The sequence below is a fragment of the Poecilia formosa genome, unplaced genomic scaffold (assembly GCF_000485575.1).
Source record: "Poecilia formosa unplaced genomic scaffold, Poecilia_formosa-5.1.2 Scaffold153, whole genome shotgun sequence".
Lineage (NCBI taxonomy): Eukaryota > Metazoa > Chordata > Actinopteri > Cyprinodontiformes > Poeciliidae > Poecilia > Poecilia formosa.
In genome coordinates this window covers 328,452-343,730 of record NW_006800092.1, presented here as the reverse complement: position 1 = coordinate 343,730, position 15,279 = coordinate 328,452, and the positions used below count along the sequence as shown (strand labels likewise).

Genomic DNA, 15,279 nt, shown 5'->3' with positions numbered 1-15,279 from the left:
ATGCATATGTGTGTGTGTGGTTAGACATTCGTACAGGAAGCTGTTACCGGGATGTGCGTTTCCGTGGAGATGCATCCGAGAGTTTGGACTGCTCCAATGAGATTGGCGTTGGGGTTTCTAAGGCGTCGTGCTGCTGCTCCGAAGGCCACGGCTGGGGGAGTCCATGTGAATTATGCCCAGCTGGAAATTCAAGTGAGTCCACACTTTGCTACATGGACTTAAAGAGAAAAGATAGAGATATTAAAAAAAGATACAGATAAATTATGACTTCAGTTTTTTTTTGTTTTTTTGTTTTTTTTTAAGTTTTGTGTTACTCCCAAAGGTTTTGGTTTATGGTTACTAGAGAAACTAGTCATTCAAAATGCTGTTTTGTAGCCCTTCAGTCAACAGTGCAGTCATTTCTCCCTCCCCTATTTATTGATCATTTCTATCAGTAACTCCAAAGTTTAACACAAACTTAAATTTCTCCTCAGTGCAAGTTAGCTATTTTCATGCCGTGCGATGAAGCTTCGCTGTAATTGTTGCTGCTGGTAAAGATGAGACAGTTTTGTCCTGCTAACATGGAAATTACCACCAGATGGTTCAAAACAATGCAGGCAATGACTCATCCCTTTCAGCTTGAGGATACGCCGGCTGCTGGGACAAGAACAGACAGTTGTCTCTGAGAAGACGCAGTCGTGTCCAGTCCACCAGACTCCGATATCCACTGGCAGATCCCAGACGTCTGATTAGGGAAAAAAAAAAAAAAGAGCATCTTTTATGTGACCTAGTTTCAGGCAACTGTTCCCGGCAGATCCTGGAATGCAGCAGACTTTACTGGTGTTTGGTTGTTGTGTGGCTGATGTTTATTGTGATTTGGTATTACATGTTACAGCTGAGTACAAGACACTGTGTCCTGGAGGAGAAGGATTCAGACCAAACCCTGTGACAGTCATCTTGGAAGGTCAGACAAAGACATGCTGTCATTTATCTACAAGCCCACAGCCAAACACGGTGCCACTGAATATTTTATTGTTTTTTTTCCCTCCTCTGCAGACATCAATGAGTGTCTAGAACTTCCTGGCCTGTGCCAGGGAGGACGCTGCATCAACACGTTTGGTAGTTTCCAGTGCGAATGTCCAAGAGGGTTTGCCCTGAACCTTGAAACCAGAGTCTGCGAAGGTATTACGCATGTACACACCCTCTCAGGGAACATACACAGGGAACCCATCCCTCTCGATCAATTGTGTTAGGATGCTTTCGTGAGAAAACTGAGGCCATTATGGAGAGTAAACAAGAAAATAAAAATATTGGACCGTCGCTCCTGAGTCTATCTTGGAATGTCTCTGTTCTGGTTCCTGTCTGCGACGCTCGGCCAGGAGGACGAAGCAGCTGAGTTCATAGCTTTCAGAGGAGGGGCGAGACTCTGATGTGGTCAGCGCTCTCTTCAGGGAGGTGGTTTCGGTTTCTGAAAGACAGGCCAAAGATGATAGAAAATGGGAGGAATGGAAGATCGAGGGGAAAATATAAATAAAAAGGGTGTTTAGAAAACAGTAATAGGACCAGAGGGGAAAGGAGGAACCTTCGGGTAGGACAATCGCGCGGCTGGTGACATTTTTATGTGCCGCGTGTGTTTGCTTGTTTGACCATTAAGAGCGAATGAGGACACCACATCCGTTCATTCTTTAGTAAAAACCAAAAGAAATATTGCTTCTTTTGTTTTCCTGCAAGTAAAGTGACTGCAGTAACGTTGATGCAGGGATGTTAGTGACTATGATTAGCATCCAGTCATATTCAGTTTGAATTGCTAGCATTGCTGACAGGTAGTTTCTCCACTTTAACCTTAAAGGAAATGACATCGCATTTACAAAACTGGGATTTTGTGTGTATGTCCGGGTTAAATTTTAAATGTAAATAGGTTATAAATTCTTACTCCAAAGAGCCACCAGGTTAATTAGTTAATATGAAGTCTTTAACGCCATCTGGATGTCATTTCAGACGTTTCCTTCCTAGTTTTGAAGGATTTGAAGATTTTTATTTCCTCCTGTTTGGTTGCTTCTAAATATTTTCACACATAATTTTTTTTTTATAAATCTAAGGACAAAAAAATGCTAGTTTTTTTTAACCATCCAGTGAAAGCTCTTATAAAAATTCAGTTCAAACCTGTTGTTTTGGAATTGTGTATTTAAATCTTGTTCCCATCCAAATTATGCATTCAGAAGAGGTAGAGACCAAATTTAATTCAGTTTGATGGAAAACTTAGAAAGTTTGCTGCAAAATATATAGTTCTATTTGTCCCTTGCTGCTAAATTTATTTTACAAAAATATCCACTTTGCACTGGTGAAGCACTAAAAAAGTAAGATTTCTTTTTCTCTTCTTTTAGTGCATCAAAATCATATTCCATGTTCTTTAAAACTTAAATCGAAATAATCTTGGAAACTTTTTTGCAACCTACATCAGACTCTCTGCTGCTAATGTCAACAAATAAATAATAAAAATATTTATAGGTTGTTATTTATGTGTTTCAACAAGCGTAAATAAGACAATATCGTCTCCTCTCTGTTTCCGGATGAAGATATCAACGAGTGCGAACAGCCGGGAATCTGCGGCCCCGGCCAGTGCTACAACACCATCGGCAACTACACCTGCATCTGCCCCACCGACTACATGCAGGTCAACGGCGGCCACAACTGCATGGGTGAGTCCGAATGCTTCACAGGAGCAGGAAAAACATCTCGGACCTTCGGTGCCAAACTCACGTTAGGCTGTTTTTATCTCTCCACATACGCACAAAGACATGAGGAAGAGCTACTGCTACAGGAACTTTTACTCAGACAACAGGACCTGCGACGGAGAGCTGACCTTCAACATGACGAAAAAGATGTGCTGCTGCTCCTACAACATCGGCCGCGCTTGGAATAGGCCGTGTGAACAGTGCCCTGTGCCCAGCACCGGTGAGCTCTGATGCCACCGTCTGTTCCTTTGGTGTAAACATCATCTTTCCCTAGTTAATTCATTGTTTATGTACACTCAGATGAGTTCGCCATCCTCTGCGGCAGCGAGAGGCCAGGATATTACATCGATATCACTACCGGACGGGTCATCGGTAAGATTTTACAGTCCTACTGCTTGCTTGTGGAAAACAACTGTTTAAAATGATCCTCTGCGTTGTTGTCGTTCTGTAGATATCGACGAGTGCCGGGAAATCCCAGGCGTGTGTGAGAACGGTGTGTGTATCAACATGATAGGCAGCTTCAGATGCGAGTGTCCCGTTGGCTTCATCTACAACGACAAGCTGCTCATTTGTGAAGGTGACGTCCACACTCACACGTTGATCGAAGACATTCTTAGAAATGCTGTTCAGACAAAGGAGACCGACTAACTCGGGTCGACTAAAGTCTAATGTGTGCGAACGTGCTGTCTTTACGGACGCCAGATATTGACGAGTGCCAGAACGGACCCGTGTGCCAGCAGAACGCAGACTGCTTGAACATGCCTGGAAGTTACCGCTGCGAATGTAAAGCCGGCTACCGCTTCACCCCCACCGGACAGTGTCTGGGTAAGGATGGACACTAAAACCGCCAACTGGGTTCCTGTGATGCTAGGATTTCAGACTCTGCTTAGAGAAAAAGGCTTGATGCTCAGTATCTCTTTGAGTTAGAAAGTCTTTTGATGACCACTGAATTTGAATTACAACATGAAATTTAGATAACCTGCTTCAAATGTTTGCACTTTTGCCGATTCGGCGGGTACATATCAGACTTTTACAGCAGCCATTCGCCATTGGACATTTCAAACCTGTGTCACTCTGGACCCACTTTAAAAACAAGAGTAAAAAAGATGTTTTCATTCTACTTTAAGTCAAGGTCATGGCTCCCTTAAACGTTCACTCTCAGCAGGGGGCTGAGTCCATCAACTGGTCCGGATCAGAACCACAGACAGGAATCCGGTTGCATTGTGAAATCTTCAGAAAATAACACAAATTAAATTATACATTGACCTAAAGGCTAAAATGTGCAAATATTCTAGGAAATAAGCTGGTGTACGATAGTACCTATGCATTAAATGGAGTGAGAAGGAGCTAAACGGTCAAGAGGAGTATTGGGATTGGCAAAGTAAGACATTTGTGAGGAAAGGTGAGCTCTGATTGGAGGGAGGTTGAGAGCGAGACACACCAGGATATCTAATCTCGTCCACTCGAAGCGGAGGCAGCCTGCTGACCCAGAGGAAGCGGCCCGTTGTCTGATTGTGCCCTCAGACTTGAAAGAACTGACTCATCCGCTTCACACTCGGCTGTGATTCGCTCGAGCGTATGAAGAACCGCTTCACAAACAAAAAGCAAGAACGAGAGCCTCCTCTCCATGACTGCAGTTTGAAACTCTGCCCAGGAATAAGACAAAGGTCGGAGGTGATGAATACAGATACAGCTGAGGCTTTAACCTTCTGACAAACTGCGTTTGTCTCGCTCACGATTGAAATGTTATTTTTATCCAACATCAAATCAGAGCATTGTGACAACGATATTTAACCCCAGAAACAGCAGAACATGCCTCTCTCTGCTCCTTTCCTTTATATCCTCCCTCAGCCGAAAGAGCCAAAAAATATATTTCCTCAGTGAGACAGCGACAAATATTTTTCTAAAAAAAACAAATTGTCTCGTCTTCCTCACTTATGAGAAAGTTGTTGAACTTTATTTTCCTTCATGCGATAAGCCAGAGTTAAAGCAGCGGAGGAAGCTCGGCGACATTTGGGGCCGAACAGGAGTTTTTTCATGGTGTTCTTGATACTAGTGAGGAGAGAATGCGAAGCATGTGTTGAGCTGTTGAACACGTGCTGCAGCATATCGGAAACATGTTGCTGTCAGGGCGATAAGGAAATGTTAAATCAACATCCTGTTTTGCTTCCTGCTTTTCATGCAGTTCCCAAGAACAAAACAGACTCGTGATAAAAAAAAAAGCTCTCGGGGTTGGAATGCCTTCCAACAGATTTGCAGCGTGTTTGTCGTGTATTTATGTTGCAATCATGCCAATAATTTTAATTTGTGTGGAGCAAAAAAAAAAACAGAAAAACTCCTATTTAAAACTGGTCTTTTAATTGATTTTAATTAACTTTCACTTCCTCTTCCGTTTCCCTTTTCTCACATTTATCAGCATCAATTGTAAAAATGTCTTTGTGTAGAAAATCTTATGAGTTTTAGCACATTTGCATAATCATGCCTTGAATGTTGTTCTAGCTATAAATATGGATACATTTAAGTGTTTTTTCACTGCTATTTTCTAAGGATAAATATAAATCTGACATTACTCAGTGTGTTCTCTTATCCTTTCCATTTTGAAGAGTGGCTAACTGCTCTGGGAAACAGGAAGTCATGGATTACTGTTCAAAAAGTACTCAACACACTTAAAACATTAATAAGTTTAGATTTATTTTACAGGATTTATTGAGGATGCCATTCATGTAAGCTCTCATTATTTTTGCAAAATAAAATAAATGTTCTTCATGGGTCAGAATATAATACATAATACATAATACAGACGATAAAAAAATGAAAGCTGATTTATTAATTCTTTTTATTTGATTATTATTTTTTTTTTAATTTTCAAAAGCGTCCCTCAGTTTAACCCGGTGTTAATTGTCTTCAGATCGTAACGAGTGCGTGGAGAACCCCGGCATATGTAATCCTGGTCAGTGCATCGACACGCTGGGAAGCTACCGCTGCCTCTGCCCCAACGGCTACAAAACAACTCCGGATCGGTCGATGTGTGTCGGTACGTCCCTCTTTTGTTTTATTTTTTTTCCTCTTTGCGCTTGTTGTTCAGGTTTTGTCTTCATTTAAGTGAGAAGCGTAAATGTTGTTTGCGATTGAACCTTTTCAGACGTGGACGAGTGCGAGAGGCAGCCCTGTGGCAACGGGACCTGTAAGAACACGGTGGGATCTTACAACTGCCTGTGCTACGTCGGCTTTCAGAACTCGCACAACGGCGACTGCATAGGTGGGCGCCGCTGGTCACTTCAGGGAGGGTAACGGAAAAGCTCAGAGTCGGTGCATTCTCTGACACGTCCCTGTGTTCCTATCAGACATCGATGAGTGCTCCACGCAGAGGGGCTTGTGTCGAAACGGGCAGTGTTTGAACTCGGTGGGAAGCTTCTTTTGCGTGTGCAACGACGGCTACGAGATCACATCAGACGGCAGACTCTGCACAGGTAATAACCTTTGCCGTTTTTCTAAATGCAATTTTCGTTAGTCTTACTTATTTCTCTTTGAAATGTCTTGCTTTTTTCCAGACATCAATGAATGTGCAGTGAACCCCGGCACTTGTGGGGCAGGAACTTGTCTGAATATGGACGGCACCTACAGGTGTATTTGCCCGCCTGGCTACTATCTCCACGAGGAAACATGTGAAGGTACAGGAAGCTACAGGGACATTGACAACACAGGAGTCTGCTGCACACACACACGCAAAGCGCTAATTTTCACATGAACAAATCTGATCTTAGACCAGTTCTGCTTAGCAGTGAAAATGTCCCCTTTGAGTAGACCGTTCCTGCTTCTTGCCTTGTTCTGGAAAGCAGTGAAGAACTGCAATGACTTCTCTGCAGTACCAGGAGTTTTTTTTTTTTATTAAAAATGTGTTTTCAAAGTTTTAATTTCTGAGCATTGTGGCTGATGACATTCCTTATCCTTCGTCAGACATTGATGAGTGCGTCCAGTCTCCTGAGATCTGCACGCTTGGGAAATGCACCAACTCCGAGGGAAGCTTCACCTGCGAGTGCCCCGAGGGTTTCCAGCTCTCTGCGTCGGGACGCCGATGCATAGGTGAGCACAAGTGGTGGGTGGATGAAAAGAGAAACTGTGACGCTGCTGCATGCATCTGCTTCACGGGACAAGGTTGGGAAGCTCTCAGCAGAGAGATGAAGTAAAGTTTTCTGGCTGTTTCATGACAGCTTACTCTGTTCCAGCTGGTTCTGTTGCCTCAGCCTCGACGAGACCAAGGGTGGCTCTGAGCAGATCAGTTTTCCATTTCCTCACTTGCATGCGTGCGTGTGTGTGTGTGTGTGTGTGTGTGCGCGCGTGTGTGTGTGTGCGTGTGTGTGTGTGTGTGCCTTCACACATACTTGGTGTGCGCTCTTAGGCTGGGTGGGGTTGTGCTGAGTTCTCTATAAGGGAGTTCCCTCTCCAAACTGATGACTTCATCAGTTTACAGCTTGCGTTCCACTTCGCTCTACAGTTTTAGAAAGTGCTAAAATTTGAAGCCTAAGTCTGGCTGTCAGAGAAAATGTGTTTCTGTTAATAACGACAGGGAGGCATTTGCTAAGATCACAGAGATTTATAAAGTTTATGATAGATTTTATGTCATATACTTAAAATTCTGAGGTCTTTTTTTCATGTTTTTCCTGAACCCGTGTCCGAGTGGGGTTAGCTCCGCTTCAGTGAACTTGAGCCACAGCTGTGCGTGAAATATTCTTGTGATTTTATTTTGTGTAAATACGTCAATCTCTGCATCGTTAGACTAAGGAAAAACGAATATGTTGACATTTCGAGTGGCATGGTCAAAACAATTTTCTTCTCCAAAGAAGAATTTCCTCAGATGTTCATTTTTAAGAGTCAGTCATCCTCACTGTTATACATCTCTATATATTCAGTTTGTAAAGAAGAAAACTAGGTAGTACGTCACAATCTCTGATGGCAAACAAACTGGTATGTGCTCAACTTTTACTGATTGTGTTTAATATGTTTTGATTTACTGCTAGGCAAGGTTTTCCACACCAGTTGTCACCAATCACTATCAGACCTTCTGCTTTTTAAGAGGTTGTTCTTTGTTTTTGTTTTAAAAAAAAACAACAACAAAAAAAACTATGTCTTGTCGACATTTTTGCTCGCCACATTGTCATAAAGCACCATCGTTCTCCCCGAAGGAACAGCTGAAAAATCACAGCTATGGCGAAAAGAAACATGACACTATTGAACATTTTTCTCACAGCACCAGGTGTTCATGTATGTGGTTTTTGCCTCTGAGCCAGGTGTGTGTGCGTGCGCGTGTGTGTGTGTGTGTGTGTGTGTGTGTGTGTGTGTGTGAAGAAAGCTTATTTGTGCTGAGTTCAGTGAACGCCAGAGATTGCAGGAGGGCACTGCCATGTGCTTCTCATTACAAGAAAGTCGCTGCTTAGTCAAAGAGGAACAAGAAAAACACACAACTCTGTGCAGAGAATTATACAGTTTATGTTATTGAGGGGGGAAAAAATTAAAGCATATTTGATTTGCTGAGGAAAAACACCAGCTTCTTTTAATACACATGTTATGAGAAAAACAAGTCCATTATCATTAGGGCTGCAATTGAATGTTGCTTGTACACAGTTAAACAATGGCCTTCTGTTTGGTCCCCGCAGCATGACTATTACCATGTTTCTAAGACCTAACAGAGGTTTTCCGAATTAAACTCAGCTCAGTTTATTTATAGAACGGTAATTGATAACAAATGTCACCTCAAAGCGCTTTATCCATCTGTGTCATATTCAGTCGTGTAGAATTCAGTTCAGTCCAAATTCTGTTCAGATCAGATCCAATTCAGTACAATTCAATCAAACCACCTGGTCCGATTTGGATCCAGTTGAAGTTCTTGCTGAAACGGGGCACTGGGTGAGACCAAGAAGCCTCAAAAAAGGTTTTGTTGAGTTAGAATAAAAAAAAATATTAATCTAGATATTATGAAGTGTAAAATGACCTCCTCAAAATGTTGACAATGAAAAAGCATTTTACCAAAACTGTGAAGCTGTGACTCTGACTTTGGTCGACCTCAAGGGCTCACTGTTCACATCACCCGTGGGGGCACTGTTCAGTGGCGAGCCATACAAAGTTACAAACTCTATTTTATTATTTATTACTGATTTTATCAGTCAGTTTATTTGCAGATAAAGATTTTTCTGTTTTTGTGAGGATGCTCTTAAGACTTTGCCGCCATGGGCAACGAGCACTTATATCAAGATCTGCAATTCTTCTGCTCTAAATACATCCAGTTCAGTTCAACTTGAAGTAAAATTCAATCTGTTTTGGTTAAAGTTGATGGTTGATGGCAGCACTAGCTCATCCATTGGCTCTATCCAGGAAAAGTTTCCCAGCTCACTTTTGACTGCCTTCCGAAGAATTTTCATTCTGAGAAGTTTGCATTGATCCAACCAATGCAGTGTTTCAAAAATAAAAATGTTGCATTTGCCTGTACAAATTGCTCATGGGTATTAGTTATTGGGGGAAAAAAGAAGTGAAGAATCGACAGTAAAGCTGGACCAGTGAATTCACTGGCTTTCTTTCCCTGTCAGCCTCCTCTTGCTTTAGAGATCGCCTTTGAATCTGGAACAAACGATGTTTTTGGAGGGCTTTCTGAAGAAGGTGGCTTCATGGGTCAGATGGAGATTTTCTGTCTGTTTCAGTGATTGTGGGGGGAAAAAAGGTCCACATCCCCATAAGTTTAACAGATTCTCTGAAAAACAATGGCCTCCCCTCCTCCTCCTGCCTCCTGGTTTGTCACCACACTCTTATTGTTTCCCACATAAGTTACAAATATTTCACTGACATATTTATAAAAAATAAATAAAAATAAGCTACATAATGTGTGCAAGCTGCATTTAACTGGTTCAAGGACTTGATGGAGCCACAATATGTTGTTTTTATCTTCTAATACCTAAAACTTCAGATGTGGTATGAGATAGCTTTACATATAGGAACGAACTCCCAGAAATTTATGAAACAAATGTTTTTCTAAACTTTTTCGCGGGACTTTGTAAATCTGAATCAGTGGACTTCCTTTCTGCCTGCTACATTTGTTTTCCTTTGTGGGTTTTGACCCTCAGATATCCGTGTGAGCTACTGCTACACCAAGTTTGAAAACGGACGCTGCCTGGCACCGAAGGCTCTGAACACGTCTAAGGCGGATTGCTGCTGCACTTTCATGCCTGGCCAAGGATGGGGAAGTCCCTGTGAGATCTGCCCCAGGAAAGATGAGGGTGAGTATCCTTCCTGACACACATACAAAATCAGCAGAGCATACAAACGTTGGCACAGATATTCTCTTTAATTTGTGACTTTCCCTATTTCTTATTCGCAGAGGCTTATCGTGTTCTGTGTCCTAATGAGGGATATAAGCGGGGACCAGATGATAGTCCTAAAGGTTTATAATCTAATTAAGAGCTACAATAAGTTTCATCTGCTCTTTATTTCTTGCATGTGAGGAAGTTGTGCTGATTTATTTATTCATTTTGATTCCAGACATTGATGAATGCCTCAACGATCCGTGCACTAACGGTCAGTGCATCAACACAGACGGATCCTTCCGCTGTGAATGTCCAATAGGATACAGCATTGATAGCAGAGGAGTCGCATGTGAAGGTGAGTTTATTTGGTTTCACAGTGTCGACACGCAACCCCGATCTTATTCACTTGTCTCATTCCCTCGTTCCTGTAAGCCAAGGTTTAATCAACTCCCTCCGATGCAGATACAAACGAGTGCGAAATCGGAAACCCGTGCGGCAACGGCACATGTGCTAACGTCGTCGGCGGGTTTGAGTGTGCGTGCGATGACGGCTTCGAGCCCGGGCCGATGATGACCTGTGAAGGTATGAGAGCCGGCGTGCCTGAAATTCCATCCTCTGTCCTGCAGTCTCGACAATGGACTTTTTCTTGATTCCTTAGACATCAACGAGTGTGCCCAGAATCCTCTGCTGTGTGCGTTCCGCTGTGTTAACGTGGTCGGCTCCTACGAGTGCAAATGTCCCACGGGTTACGTCCTGCGCGAGGACAGGAGGATGTGTAAAGGTACCTCCACTCAGTCTCACCGTTTTTTCGAATGTGGTCTGTGTACTAGGTCGTGTATAGTGTGGGTCGGAAACTTTCTGCGCCCCTCAGACATAGTGGCCCCCTCCTATAAAGTTACATAACTTGTTATCTAAGCGAGATCCTCAGTGAATCTCTGTCTGGGACGAACTTAAAACAGTCTGACAACTGTAACCAGTCAAGCCCCTGTTTATACGTCCACTCTCTAAAATAGCTTAGGTACCATAGCAACAGATGTATTTGTAGAGAAGCACTGAAACAGGAGGAGCCCATCAGCAATCGTAACATCACTGTTTAGAGCAAAACTTCAAACAGATTGTTAAATCTGCAGCCTCATGCCTGCTGATCTAGAAGACCTCAGAGTTGGAATATGTTGAGGAGTGTCTCAGTAAGGCCACCAAGAAAGTTCCTAAAAAGTCAGAAGAAGAAGCAATTCTGCTTCTTGAAGCTTGTTGTCTGACTTTCCAGACCAAAATGAGTGTGAAGATGGAATAGATGACTGTTCCAGCCGAGGAATGATCTGCAAGAACCTGATTGGTACATACATGTGCATCTGCGCACCTGGATACACACGGCGGCCCAATGGAGATGGATGCATGGGTAAATATTATACGGCTCTGGCTCTGCTTTCACTGACATTGTTGTGATTTTCTAGTTTCGGATATGGATTAAAAAAATAAACAGTTTTTTAACATAATCCTGTCTCTTTGGAACTGTTCAACTAAATTTACTCTTACAAAGATTGGTGACCAGATTACAAGAACTTGAAAACAAAATCTTAAGAGAAATGTCTCTACACACCTGCCCAAACATTTAACAGCAAAAGCAACAACATATGTGCATTGTTCAATTCAGTTATTTTCACTTCATTTAAATAGCTCCCATTCGCATCAATCTATCGTCAAAGAGCTTCCAATTTATATTGTGTTCTGTTTGGTCAAAATCCAATTCATTCCAGTTCTATGCCTTCATGTCGTCACTGTGGAGAGGAACCACAAAAGTTTAGGCTCAGTAGGAACAGCCATAGGTTCGAAAAGACAGAATAAACAAAGAATGAAGTGACTCACCAGAAGTTCTTCCTTTAGAAAAAAGAAGAGAACACAGCTAATGTCAGCAATAATGCCATCAAAAACTGAGACAGTGAGTACTCCCGATGGGAAAGGAAGACAATGGCAAATGCAGCAATAGCTTTTGAGATGATTGATTAAGAAAAGAGAAAGATCAGACTTGTGGAATCAGACTTTATCCACATCCATATCTAATCCAAGCATATTGAAAGAACACTAAAGACTTTCTTTGGCAATGCAGTGTGTTGTGTCAGCTTTACCCCAGAAGCTGGAATAATAATAATAATAATAATAATAATCTTATCTCAGCACACTAAATTAACTAAACGTGACAACACACAGCACAACACATAATTTCTGCCTTTTGTTGTGGTTTTTGTCTTAGACCTCAACGAGTGTTCGGCCAAACCAGGAATCTGTAAGAACGGCCGCTGTGAGAATACGGTTGGAAGCTACCGCTGCAGATGTGACCAAGGATTCGTTGCTAACCCCACACAGACAGAATGTATTGGTATGTAGTTGTTAATCCACTGTGCGCACCTTGTTCACCCTCGTTGTCTTAATTTCATTGTCGTTCCACTTCATTGTTTGGACGATACATCATTGAGTGTTCTTGAAATGGCCGTGCTGTCTTCGTGGGAAGTGGGGCCCTTTTTCCTCTGTCTGCTTCTATCCAGACAGAGACAAGGAAAAGCTCTCCTGCCTTGTCTGAATATGCACGTCTGGGCAGCTGTGCCGTGTTAAGCTTGGTGAGAAAAGCTCCTGAGGGACACTTTAAATCTCATGTCTGTGTAGCTATCTTCCTCCTCACAGACAGCAGTGATAGAGGCGTGTGGGTTATCTATCTATGTCTGGCGTGTGAAGTCAGGTCCCGTCTGGGTGGTATCGTCTGCTTTCCGCAGGCTCTGCTGGTCTTTCCCTCATGTTTCCGTCCTCTTTGCCTCTCTCCTTGTTCAGATAACCGCGAAGGCTTCTGTTTCACCGAAGTTCTGACCACGCTGTGTCAGATGAGTTCTAGCAACAGGAACCTGGTGACCAAGTCGGAGTGCTGCTGCGACGGAGGCCGAGGCTGGGGAACCACCTGTGAGCTCTGCCCTCTGCCTGCCACCACCCAGTACAAGAAGATGTGTCCACTTGGACCTGGGTTCACCACTGACGGCAGAGGTATTCTTAATTAAAGAGTTTTGCACGTTACTCCCATGTCGCAGCTTCATAAACATCTGTGGGGTAAACCTTTCCTGTTTCCTTCCAGACATTGATGAGTGTCGTGTGATGGGAAACCTTTGCAAGAACGGTCGGTGCCTCAACACTTTGGGCTCCTACAACTGCGTCTGCAAACCTGGATACACCACCGACATCTCTGGCACACAGTGCGTGGGTAAGCACGACCTGCGCTCCGATTGTTTAATCCTTACACGCTCGTTCCTTCCTCTTGTTCTTGTTTCTGCTGTCTAGTGAAGAGTTGAAACTCTGTCGGTGAAGTTCTCCCAACCCAGATCTGCCGGCCTCCATATGCCCCATTATGGAGTTGCTAGCGGCACCATCCGAACTCTCCTGCCTTTTTGTTTTACTCTTTGCTTCTTTCTTTTTTTTTCTGCTCACGCTTTAGATGTGGATGAGTGCATACAGGCACCTAAGCCTTGTAACTTCATCTGCAAGAACACAGAGGGAGGCTACCTCTGCTCCTGCCCCCGAGGATACGTCCTGCAGGAAGACGGAAAGAGCTGCAGAGGTGATACACAAAACATGCACGCACTAACACAACCCCGAAACATTCAAAGAAGCCTTCCTTGATTTAGCTTCCAGGTTAGAGCAGCTGTAGTGCGTGTGCATGTGTGTGTTCAGGAACTGTGACACAGTGCATCCGCCTGTGTCTCTGTTTACCGAGCGTTTTCGCAAGTCTAAACAAGTGTATTCATGCTGTCCCTTTTTGAGGGCCTCTTTCATCTGTATTTACTGTGGCTTCAGTCCTCCCCCCTCTACAGTATCCCTCTGTGTGTCCGGTGTCTGCTGCCTTTGCAGTTCATTTGTAGGCCAGAAGCTGTACAAGCACAGGGATTTAGCTCAGAAAGGAGCGTGCGAGTCTTTTCACTGTATCTTAAGCACATTAGTTCAACATCGGAGCAGTTTTGAATTTTCTTGAGAAGCAAATGCTTCAACCTGTTGAACGTCGCACTTTCAGATCTGGATGAGTGCTCAACCAAACAGCATAATTGTCAGTTCCTGTGTGTTAACACCATTGGCGGCTTCACGTGCAAGTGTCCTCCCGGCTTCACCCAGCACCTCACTGCCTGCATTGGTAAGTAAAACATATGCATAACGTAGATTACCTCGTCATCCATCTCTGTTTTAATCGCATGTATGTCTTTGTAAAATGACATTTTTATGGTATGAAAACCTTAACTGAAGGTAGTTCAGTGTCACTGTATTTACTGGTCTTGGTCTAGCTTGAGACCAAGACCAGACCAAGCTTGAGACCAAGACCAGACCTAGATTTTGAGTGAGGCGAGACAAAGACCGAGGTCATGATGGGGTTTTCCGCCAGCACAGTCCAGAGCTCGAGCCAGTTCCCGAATGTGATTCTGAACCAGTGTCCTGTGTTTTCAATGGAAGAATGAGATTGTTGAGTGCCAAATCTGGTTCAGCCATCATGGAATACGTGGTTTTTCAGCGCAAGCCATGACATCACTGCCACATCACTCATACACAAAGAAACAACAATCATTGTGGAAAACATGAAGAATCTGCAGTGGTCTGCTCAGGAAGTCCACCAGTTGGTTATATTCTGGGCTTGTCCAGTGTTTCTGAATAAACCCAGAATGAGAAGCTGCATGCTGAGCTGGTTCAGCAGATGGAAAATTCAGGATTTATTTAAACATTTTTAAACAAAGAAGTAGCACTTGAAGGGCATCAAGGTCCGCCATCTTGCTACTACCCTTTTCTTGTACTGTGTTATTGGAACAAAAAGAAGAAAAAAATTATATATCTATAAGAATTTTTTTTTACCCTGAGAATGTAGCAGCTTGCATTACCTCATATCAAAACTAGCACAGGGAACCCTCAGTTGGGACATCAGGAATGACCTCAACAATGACTCATAGGAGATGTTGAGGTGTGAGACTGTACAAGTAATGAGGTTAGAAAAATATGGGTGTAACATGAATAATAAAAATTATTTCTTGATAGAATTGCAACCTTAAGAACCTAAAGGGTCTTTCATGTGAAAGCTCCTCAGTGGACACCTCTGAAATCTCGACCAGCTGTTAAAACATTGAGATTGCACTTTTGACTCGTGTTCAAATGTTTGTTCATTCCAATGAAAATAGTTAAGTCAGTTGAATAAAACAGGTTTAATTAGGACATTTTTATCAAAAGTTTTAAAAATATATATATATATATATATTTTT

The 15,279-nt window shown here is 42.9% G+C and overlaps 1 protein-coding gene across 2 annotated transcripts in view; it reads left to right on the top strand.

Moving 5' to 3' along the window:
• The window catches only part of fbn1 (fibrillin 1), a 66,347-nt gene that overhangs the window by 46,787 nt on the left and 4,281 nt on the right, over positions 1-15,279 (top strand). For both annotated transcript variants that reach the window (XM_007563930.2, XM_016677327.1), the window contains 24 exons: positions 25-192; positions 875-943; positions 1,036-1,161; positions 2,556-2,678; positions 2,776-2,934; positions 3,015-3,086; positions 3,166-3,291; positions 3,417-3,539; positions 5,623-5,748; positions 5,857-5,973; positions 6,059-6,184; positions 6,266-6,385; positions 6,672-6,797; positions 9,827-9,979; positions 10,081-10,143; positions 10,242-10,361; positions 10,469-10,588; positions 10,665-10,787; positions 11,274-11,405; positions 12,258-12,383; positions 12,830-13,036; positions 13,125-13,250; positions 13,482-13,604; positions 14,055-14,171. In XM_007563930.2, the coding sequence (XP_007563992.1) occupies positions 25-192; positions 875-943; positions 1,036-1,161; positions 2,556-2,678; positions 2,776-2,934; positions 3,015-3,086; positions 3,166-3,291; positions 3,417-3,539; positions 5,623-5,748; positions 5,857-5,973; positions 6,059-6,184; positions 6,266-6,385; positions 6,672-6,797; positions 9,827-9,979; positions 10,081-10,143; positions 10,242-10,361; positions 10,469-10,588; positions 10,665-10,787; positions 11,274-11,405; positions 12,258-12,383; positions 12,830-13,036; positions 13,125-13,250; positions 13,482-13,604; positions 14,055-14,171 (2,991 nt within the window). The remainder of the gene's footprint in view (positions 1-24; positions 193-874; positions 944-1,035; positions 1,162-2,555; positions 2,679-2,775; positions 2,935-3,014; positions 3,087-3,165; positions 3,292-3,416; positions 3,540-5,622; positions 5,749-5,856; positions 5,974-6,058; positions 6,185-6,265; positions 6,386-6,671; positions 6,798-9,826; positions 9,980-10,080; positions 10,144-10,241; positions 10,362-10,468; positions 10,589-10,664; positions 10,788-11,273; positions 11,406-12,257; positions 12,384-12,829; positions 13,037-13,124; positions 13,251-13,481; positions 13,605-14,054; positions 14,172-15,279) is intronic.